General features: G+C 34.4%; 3 protein-coding genes across 3 annotated transcripts; 2 read left to right on the forward strand and 1 right to left on the reverse strand.

Annotated features, from left to right (window-relative positions):
* Positions 1–28: 28 nt before the first annotated feature.
* Positions 29–4,559, forward strand: LOC106155383 (dynactin subunit 6). The gene is made up of 8 exons (XM_087006878.1): positions 29–112; positions 1,198–1,262; positions 1,574–1,679; positions 1,978–2,057; positions 2,550–2,597; positions 3,115–3,257; positions 3,531–3,629; positions 3,943–4,559. Exons 1-7 carry the CDS (start codon positions 87–89, stop codon positions 3,621–3,623), a joined length of 561 nt encoding a protein of 186 aa, XP_086863004.1. The 5' UTR covers positions 29–86; the 3' UTR covers positions 3,624–3,629; positions 3,943–4,559.
* Positions 4,560–4,985: 426 nt separating this feature from the next.
* On the forward strand, positions 4,986–6,583 carry LOC106155387 (elongator complex protein 6). The gene is made up of 2 exons (XM_013530186.3): positions 4,986–5,780; positions 6,083–6,583. The coding sequence occupies exons 1-2, from the start codon at positions 5,094–5,096 to the stop codon at positions 6,209–6,211; spliced, it is 816 nt and encodes a 271-aa protein (XP_013385640.2). The 5' UTR covers positions 4,986–5,093; the 3' UTR covers positions 6,212–6,583.
* Positions 6,584–6,741: 158 nt separating this feature from the next.
* Positions 6,742–9,549, reverse strand: LOC106155410 (SPRY domain-containing SOCS box protein 3). Its single transcript, XM_013530241.3, has 4 exons — positions 9,254–9,549; positions 8,514–8,672; positions 7,932–8,081; positions 6,742–7,595 (listed from the first exon to the last, which is right to left on the reverse strand). Exons 1-4 carry the CDS (start codon positions 9,255–9,257, stop codon positions 7,189–7,191), a joined length of 720 nt encoding a protein of 239 aa, XP_013385695.1. The 5' UTR covers positions 9,258–9,549; the 3' UTR covers positions 6,742–7,188.
* Between the last annotated feature and the right edge of the window lie 2 nt (positions 9,550–9,551).

The raw sequence follows: 9,551 nt of genomic DNA on the forward strand, positions 1-9,551 counted from the left end.
AATGTTTTTTGATAATCATTTTAAAATAAAAAACTGTTTTGGTAGGGCTAAAATTACCGATATTTACCGATATATTATAAATCAATATGGCTGCTGTTCCGGCGAAGTCAAGGTAGTAAAACTTCGGTGTTATTGTATCATTATTGCTTGTTCGTAGAGTGTTCAATTGTACATAAACGCATTTATGTTCCTGTTACGTTGTGCACCTCTAGATGCCTTATCTGTGGCGGATCATATTATCTCCCGCAGAGTCACATTCTTCTCACAATCATTGCTATAATAATAATAATAATAATAATAATAATAATAATAATAATAATAATAATATTACCTACCACAAGGTTATGTTTTTTGTGCTGTTCGTTTGTTTGTCTGATTGCATTATTATGCAAAATTTTATGGGGGGATTTTGGTGAAGTTTTCAGAATAGGTCCCAAATGGACCATGGAAGTTGATAAGGTTTTGGGCAGTCTCCCTCAAATGCTCAGTACACAGCAATACAGCGCAACACAGCAATACACAAGAAAAAACGAATGCAGTCACAAATAAAATCAGGAAACAGTCATTCTCACAATATCGGGTGATATTACAGCAAAATATATTAGTACTAGGTACAGTTAAAATTAATATTATTGACACAAGTTAACATATCGGCACAACTTGTTTATGCTTGGGTCATCCACCATGTTGGCAAGTGCCTCTTCTTGGCAATATGGCAGATGACCTGACATAATCAGATCACACTAATTAATCATGCTGTCACCTTGATTAGTTAGAAAACTACATGATTTGATAATCAGATGCATAAATTTTAAAACCACATGATACGATCTTACAGTGCTATACTAGTCTACCATAATGTAAAAAGGCCCATCAAAATCGGTTAAAGTATTCAAAACGAAGTCATTAAATCCCCATATGATTCCATAGAGTCAATAAAACAGAAAGAGGTTGCGAAACAAAAATACCCTCCATGTGCCTTATAAATTCAAAAGAAAATAGAGACAGAGGTCAAATCACACTTTAACTCACTTCACTTACATTAAATGCCTAAGGCTACATTGTTCGATTATTTTTTGTAAATCCTACTCGGACATCGGTAGAAATCAACAATAAACCCTTATGAAGTCCTTGTTGTTTATACTCGAGGTGACAGCTGAGTGTGCGATTAATATTCCAGTATTTTCCCTGTTTCAGCCTCAAAATTGCCCAAGGTGCTGTGGTGTGCAATGAATGTGAACTTAAAGGGGATATCACTATAGGTTTGTAGGAGGTGTTATGCTGATGAATTAAATTTTAAAATAGAGTTTGATATCATGACAAGAATAAGGTCATGTGATAACAGTTTGATGTATTACATAACCTGTCTAATGATGCATTTAAAATTGTGGTGTTTGGTCAGATAGAAAAAAAAAACAACAAACCCTTTATTACCCTTTCGCTAAAGATTTGCACTGGGAGCCCTTAATACTGGTTATATTGTATATGTACCTGATAGTTGAGTGTTATCTGCACCTCAATACTGTGACATTGCTTGTCTTTTAGAATGTATTATAAAACATCCTCTTTACAGGTGCTAAGACTGTAATTCATCCTAAAGCAAAGATCATAGCAGATGCTGGGCCTATCATTATTGGAGATAACAATTTAATTGAGGAACAGGTTGAGATAATAAACAGGTAAGAAGCTGCTCTAAGTAACCAAGCTCTTAAGAAATGGATAAAAAAAAGTAAAAAAAAAAAAGAACTTTATCAGGCAAAGACTTCAAACATCAGCCTTTGAATAATCAATTAAAAAATTAATATTCACATGAAAACAAGAGAAAATGAGAGAACTGAAACTTAAAGCAAATAAACACAGAATGAGTGTTTTTATTAATTAACTGTAACTGTGCTCTACTTCCAAGATTTTTTCTTCTTAGAATACTGGATGTGAAAGTGTTACTGTGCTAACTGATGTCTCATTTTATTTTGATAGGAAAGTCAAGACAGATGGTGAAGGATCGACACACTCCGTAATGATCATTGGGAACAACAATGTTTTTGAAGTTGGAAGTTGTATCCTTTTGGCTGTTGTAGCTTCTTCTTTTATTTTGTAACGTCTTTAGATGGTGTACGATTCACAGCAGGTTATTCCCTCAGTTGGACAGAAAAATGTGACAATTTAAAAAAATTGTTTTCATATCTGTCAAATTTTACACTTGAATCCTTACTAGAAATTTTTAGAAGTCATGCACATTGTTGTTGGATGTATATGGACTCTGGGGTAGCGCTAGCAATTTTTTTTGCTTTGCCAAATCACCACTTTTTTTTTCAATTTGTAATACAAATGGTGATAATTTGACTAAAATTATCCAAATCAAGCCCTTTGTTTAGCCAATTTAAGTCAGTTTTAGCATTTGGCTAAATTGGTGAGTGTTAGCGCTACCCCAGGGACTGATTATCTTATTCCTCAAATTCCAAGTGCATTTTGTGCCAGATATACATAAGATAAGAAATTGATTAACATGTTTGTCTGCACAAGGATTTTTTTTCTTAACTTTGTCCCAGATAGTGAAGCCCTGAACATGGGAGACAACAATATCATAGAATGTAAAGGTAGGTCATAAAGGATCCTCAATGCATTAAATTTTGTATGTAATTTGAAGAAACTTGACTTGTTTTGCCCTTATTACAACATGATCAGGTCTTAAATGTTAGGGAAGATACATGGGACTGGTATCCAACGTAACAATGAATAATAATTAATCCAGGATGAATAAATTTAAGTAACTGTTATCATGATTGAGTATATTAACACCTGCTTGTGAAAATTACAATAATCGTATGTGTAATTTTTGGGGGTTTTCTACTAATGAAAGACACACAAGACACTTAAAAGTGACTCCCCCCCTTCCTTATTTTGTTACTTGCATCCTGAATGACTTTTGGGTTTAGAATCTAGTGGTAGATTTTAATGTGTTCTGCTTCTGACAATGTTTACTACAGTATTAGGACAGTTAAGCTAAAGTACTAGATTTCCTTTTTTGTTCTGTTTAATGAACTTTTTTTTCAGCAGTGCACAGCTCTCTTTATATTATAATACAGCCTCATGGACCAATTTATTTTTTTATAGCTCATATAGGACGTGAGACTACACTTACCAATGGTTGTATTGTTGGTGCAATGTGTCATGTTACAAGTAGAGAGGTGCTGCCTGAGAACACAGTCATGCATGGCTCTAAGTGTGAGAGGAGGGTCCAAGCAGAGAGGCCAGCAGTAAGTGGATTTGGTTTTCAACTGTCAGCTTTTCTGCAGTTTTGGTAGTGTAAATATACCCAATACTCCCAGTGTGCAATTGTGCCATTTGAGTTATTAATTAGTATTTTTCATATAAAAATAACGTGGTCTCACTTCTGTGATGAAAAAAATATCTTTGCAAAAGAAAGTACTTGGAAAAAACAGTGTGATATGAATATAAATTATATAAATGAAAACCAGTTGTTTTTGTAGGAATTTTAAGATTTTAATAAATTTTTATTTTTTTCACAGCCTCAGACACTCCAGCTAGATTTCCTTACAAAGATTCTTCCAAATTATCACCATCTTAAAAAGTCTAGCAAAGCTCTGCCTAAAGTGAGCTAAAGAAAGGTAAACTGTTATAGATATATCCCCTTCACTTCAATGTTTCTTTAAATGTTAATTTATATATTATGCAGAACGGATATTTGTTCCATGTTTATGATTCTGAAAAAGCATTAGGGTACCATGCATAAAGATGGCGTAAGCTTTCATTATTAAAAATAATTTTCTCATATTATATCAGCATTTATCATATCCTTCATATTACTGTCACTTACCTTTTACTCAACCATGCCCTTAAAAGACAAGCCAGTCACTTAATTATATATTTTATTTTATTGAGAAAGATAAAAAGTATATGTTTCTCTCTCAATAATTCCAGACTATGTTTTGCTGTAAGGAAAAAGAAAGGAAAAATGCAAGGAAGAGGAACTCGGGGTCCGGAGATGAAGAGTCTTGGCAAGGAAGTTCAGAATATCAGATTTTGATGAAAGTCATGCTGGACAAGTTCTTGGATTAGACTTTCAGATTTATTGCTTTCAGTATAAATGTTTTTTTGATCATGCCATTCTTCATTTCCCTAAGGACTTCCATGTCAAAAATTCCATGTCACTTGATATTGAATGAGCTCACCAAATTGAGTCTGAACTATGTGTAAGACGTGGTGGGATGTGAGCAGTACCCTTGTATTGTCCACATATCATTTTATTTATGTGACAAATGACGGAGACCTCACTAGCAGAACTGTCCAATTAATTTTTTTGTAGAATCAAGGAAAACTTGAGAGGCATTCAAATAATTGTCTTGTTGGTGTATTCTAGTAAATATAAATTTGTATAACTTTTCCTAAGGTCTCAAAGGGTTGTCATTATAACTTCCTGGAAGCACACACTGTGCAAATGTGAGACTTCTTTTGATGCTCTTTATATATAACTAATTATTTGTTTTTGTTTCATTTGTAATTTATTTATTGAGACAATAAATATGACACAGAAATTATATTTTCTTTTTGTCAATTACAACAATACAAATTAACCTTGCACATGCTTGCTGTCACATGAACCACATTTCACATATTTACCTCAAAGTGCAGTTCAAACCCTGCAATGTGTATTAGTCATGTTCTTTTTATGTCATAATGGAGGGGGTGGTTAAAAGATATGCCCATTTTGTAATAACCAGTTGTTACTGTTACGGTAACCATGTATTAACCACAATGTTTTGGACAGTTTTAACAATCTTTCATTCTTGGATAAAAAAACATGCACTAGTGATCTCCCTTTCATGCTCCATATCGTATTATATCATGCGTATTTATATTATATTCTATCATGATTTTGTGTACGAAGTCGGAAGTAGTGTTGTGCAGGCAATTTTGTGTCCTGTTGAGCTCCTCTTTCGGTCGAAGTATTCGCAGTGTAAAGTGCTGCTACCTCGCGGGTAAGACATGCACTAAGGGTGGCCGGAAGTAATGTGAGGCCAGTACATGCTAAGGGAACTAACTACATTTCGCTGATAAAAACACTCAGGAACATGTTTATAGATCTCAACAATATACTCGACATTGACGAGAAGCAGCCTCCAGATAGAATAAGTATTTCAATCTCTTCTTCCCAGACTGACAATGGATTTTTGATTCACCATTTCTTGTCCCTGTATACACGGAATGGATATAACGTTTGTATGGTCTCCTTCACGCAGTCTTTCTCTCACTATAACAACGTGGGTCAAAAGCTAGGTGTTAATATAACTGCAGCAAGAGACAACGGTACCTTGATCTTTATTGATGGACTCAAGCTTATAAATGAGTGTTTGTTTGCATCGCCTGGTGATTCTGGTGGGGTTGAGAAAAACCCTTTCTCTTTTGTTTCTGATCCAAAGCCAGATTTGAAAAATTTGTATGACCATATCAAACAAACTATAACATCATTTTCATCGCACAAGACTGTACCAACACTATTACTGATAGATGATTTGGGAATATTGACTGATCTTGGAGTTCCAGTCTTGGCAGTAGGAGATTTGATGATGTACCTTCGGAACTTTATGACTTCAGCTCAAATTTTGAGAAGTGGCTGTCTACTCAGTGTGGTACAAGCGGACAAAGATGCTGCAGATGAGGAGCATGAACTGCTGTTAACCCAACTTGCCCACAATAGTGACATGATGCTGCATTGTAAAAGTCTGAGTAGCGGTTACTGTAAAGATGTACATGGGGAGGTACTAGTATTAAAGACATTGCTAAATTTGATCTGGAGACTTTAATTGACATATTTATTTATTTTTAGGGCAAACCTCGCATTGATTGATGACACGTACATCTGGTGCCTAATTTCTAAAACTTTTTGGAGTTAATGGTGCTAAAATTAAGATAACAATCAGTGTAAAGTCAAATTTACAATATTAATTTTAACGGGCATTCAAGCAACAATGATCCCATAACTGTAACATGTGTCGATTTAAAAAAATAGAATTGAGATGGTTTTGCACTGATATTTTGCCTTGCTCTTATCTCATTTCAGCTACTGGTAACATGGCTTGATCCAAAACAGAACTATCCATTCACTTCCAGAGCAAAACGGATGCAGTTCAAAATTATGGACAAAACTGTATCATTTTTTGCAGCTGGGATGTCTTCAGCTGTGCTGTAGAGACCTCGAGCAACCAAGAGTTTTTGCTTTAAGGTTAACATATGTATTTGACTACTGATTACTATTTTGGTGACTCAGTTTTGTCAGCAGACAGAAATATTATCAGTGATAAAAGAATCAACTTGAAAAAATTGATGAAAACAATTTTTGAAAGTGATAGCATTTATGAAGACAGTTTTGTATAAACATTCATATAGCTGTACAACTGTCACCTCAGTTTTAAAGAGTGTCAGTATGATTCTGCCGTTTCCAACACAGTGCAAAACATACGGCACAGTGTCCAATTATTTTATAAACTTTGGGTTAAAGATTATTGTGTCAAAAAGTGAAGGACATTGTAAATGTTTAATGAAATAAATGGAATGATTACTGTGGAAGTTTTTGTTAATTACTAGAAAATGCTCATTTGTTCTCTATGCACAAAGAAAAAGTACACCTGTTGGTAGGGACAAGCCAGAATCCCAGCTCCAATGGGATGGATTGAGTCCATATTGATATGCCCTTGTAATCGTTGGATCGAAACCAAGGAATTTGATTAGAAAAAATAATTTATTCTAAAATAAAAATAAAGGACATATAATAGAAATAATCATCTTGGCATATATGGCGCCAGTGAATGCAATTTATAAAAAATACATAGCAATAATTAACATATTTTGAAAAAAAATTGGCCTCCGTCAACATTTATATAAGAAATAATACTGTCACTCTGGCAATAAATGCCAGTACAAATCTAGTGTTTGTGAGGTGTTTAAGGCATACATCATGAGACAGCATATTATTTGACATACATACAGAGAGAAAGTACTCGTATCTCACCGATAAACACCCTTAAAGTAAAAACCAAAAATGTATATATTGCCACAGTCACATAACATCTCTAGCTATGTTTGTGCAAACTCTGTGACTGCAATCGATTTATAAAATAACTGTGTGTGCCTTAGGAAGAGTTCAACTTCAGGCACTTGGAAGATTTTTTACAAATTAGGACAATACTGCCACATTTCTCTCAGATTATTTTTCATGACATTTGGCAGCATCAGACTGTCAACATCTTTAGCATTAGATAAACAGTCGTGAACAGTCCAGAAACATTTTTGTTCTAAGGACAAGTAATGGTGATAGGAAGCCACCAGTCCAAGTTCACTCTCAGGTGTGTTTGCACTTATCATAGGGTACAAAGGTTTCTTCACATTGTTCAAGTTTGTGAATGCCATGCCCAGATGTTCACTGTTCTTGTAAAAAGACAGTATACCTGTATATAGATTGAGGTATACCCCAATTACAGTCCCAGAACTGAAGAAAGGATCGCAGTATTTTCTTGACTGTCCATTGTGATGAACGGTTCCTCTGAAGGACAAGCCCCAACTGTTCACGTCTTGACCTGAAAGAAATGGTGAACGATAAGAATGATTTACATCTGAAAACTGATTTATGAACATGGAAAAGTGACTGTGCAAATCTGTTTCGAATAAAATGGCCATGTCTTTGCCATTCCACAAAAAAGTTGAACATCTCAGTTATGCCTGTGACACACATTTTGTGAAACAGTTGCATAATTCTGATTTGCTGGTGATTTTCTGTTTTGTACTACATAATTATAGCAATTTAAAACAATTATGCAAATTTTACTAAGAATATGCAGGTCACAGACATGACTAAAATGTTCATTTTTTTGTGGAATTTTGTTCACTCTCTCATTTTTAACAAAGAGCTGTACCTAACAAGTCCACATATTTGCCGTTGCCCATATGAAGTGTGGCAGAAGCTGTCCCCACCCCAATCATGATGGAGTTCCCACAAGCAGCCTCTAAGAATTTCACCTCCCAGTAATATTCACCCTCAGAAAAACCTTGTGTACCACGGACACCTGAAACATGAGCATATGTTTAGTGAACTAATTTGTTACGGATAAAGCCATCAACAGAGTAATACATTCATTTAAGCAAATTGAACACAATGGGGTCCGATTTTATTGTGAAAAGCTTGCCAAATCTTTAAACAACTACCGTCAGGATGTCACCAATCATAACACATTTTGACAAATTTTTGATCAATTTTCCAGTATTCAATTTTTAGACTGAAGCCAATTTCAATCTGAATTTCTTAAAAACATTTGCATACATACTGGGGTAGAAGGAGAAAATGACAAAAAGTACGGCTAATCCACAAATATAATTTATCTTTCAACAATCTCACTACCTGCCATCCTTACAAATAAAATATGATAGTAGTTTTCACTTTAAGAAAAAATAGATTTCTGATAAATATCACTTTTCTGGCGACCTCTAACATTTCACACCTGCTGTGCCTGTGCTACCCTTAATGGCGTCAATGAAGAAATAGGCCTCGGTGTTATCTGTTGACAGAACAACATCTTCTGATCTGTTGCTTGGATCCCAAGTCCATTTATCTTTGTAAAAATAGTCCTTGAACAACTGAGCATTGCATGGCAATGTTGCTGAAATTTTCAATTAAAATCTTACTGTCTTTCAGTATTTATAAATAAGTATTTATACACATTCATCCCAAAATTTGTATTTTTGCCTTTATAACATACAGTTGTACTGGTATGAAGTTACAGCTTTTGAAATATTTTAAATATGACATATTAATAAAGTCACTATATACCTTTAACAGAAACAATGTTTGCACAAAAAATTCTCACTTCATAGAAGTTCACTTTCTACTTTCATTTAGACTACTTCTTATTTTTATGTGGGGAATTCCATACGTTTCCTTGCGTTTGCATGTACTTTTTGAGCGCGGGAGACGGGGGAGAGAGAGTTGAGAAAACGTCAAATAGATATCATACAAATATAATTTAAATAAAGGTCTGACTGAATTAAAAAAAACTGAAAATATGATGAACCTTTCTTATTATTCGAACACATAATATCGGTCAGTAATGGATGACCAATGGGTCAATCAAAGGCCAAAGGGGATTAGGATCGATGTACTTTTATGTCAAACGAATTTTGATAGACTTAGATTTTGATTCTATAAGAAATTAACTTTTGACATCTCGAGAAAACAGCTTACCCATTTCCTTTCTTCCCACCAAAAAACCTTCAACCACACGTTTTTGCAATCAACGGCTGCAGTTAGATGTATGCTTGTAATAATTTGTAGAAGTTGAGAGAGCGGCCCACACGTTGTTCTGTTATCATACTGTCACAGGAGAACTAGGTAACTGCTGTGCTGCCAGCCAATTCATTGAACATTAAAACATGTTGTTGGATAATTAGGATCTAGGACTAATTTACCTAACATCTAGGATGTCAAATTAAAGAAGAGTGCTTAAATAATGTTTTAAAAATCATATTTTAAGCGATGAATT

Source organism: Lingula anatina, chromosome 2 (genome assembly GCF_051362555.1).
Source record: "Lingula anatina isolate TDL-2025a chromosome 2, LinAna3.0, whole genome shotgun sequence".
Taxonomy (NCBI): domain Eukaryota; kingdom Metazoa; phylum Brachiopoda; class Lingulata; order Lingulida; family Lingulidae; genus Lingula; species Lingula anatina.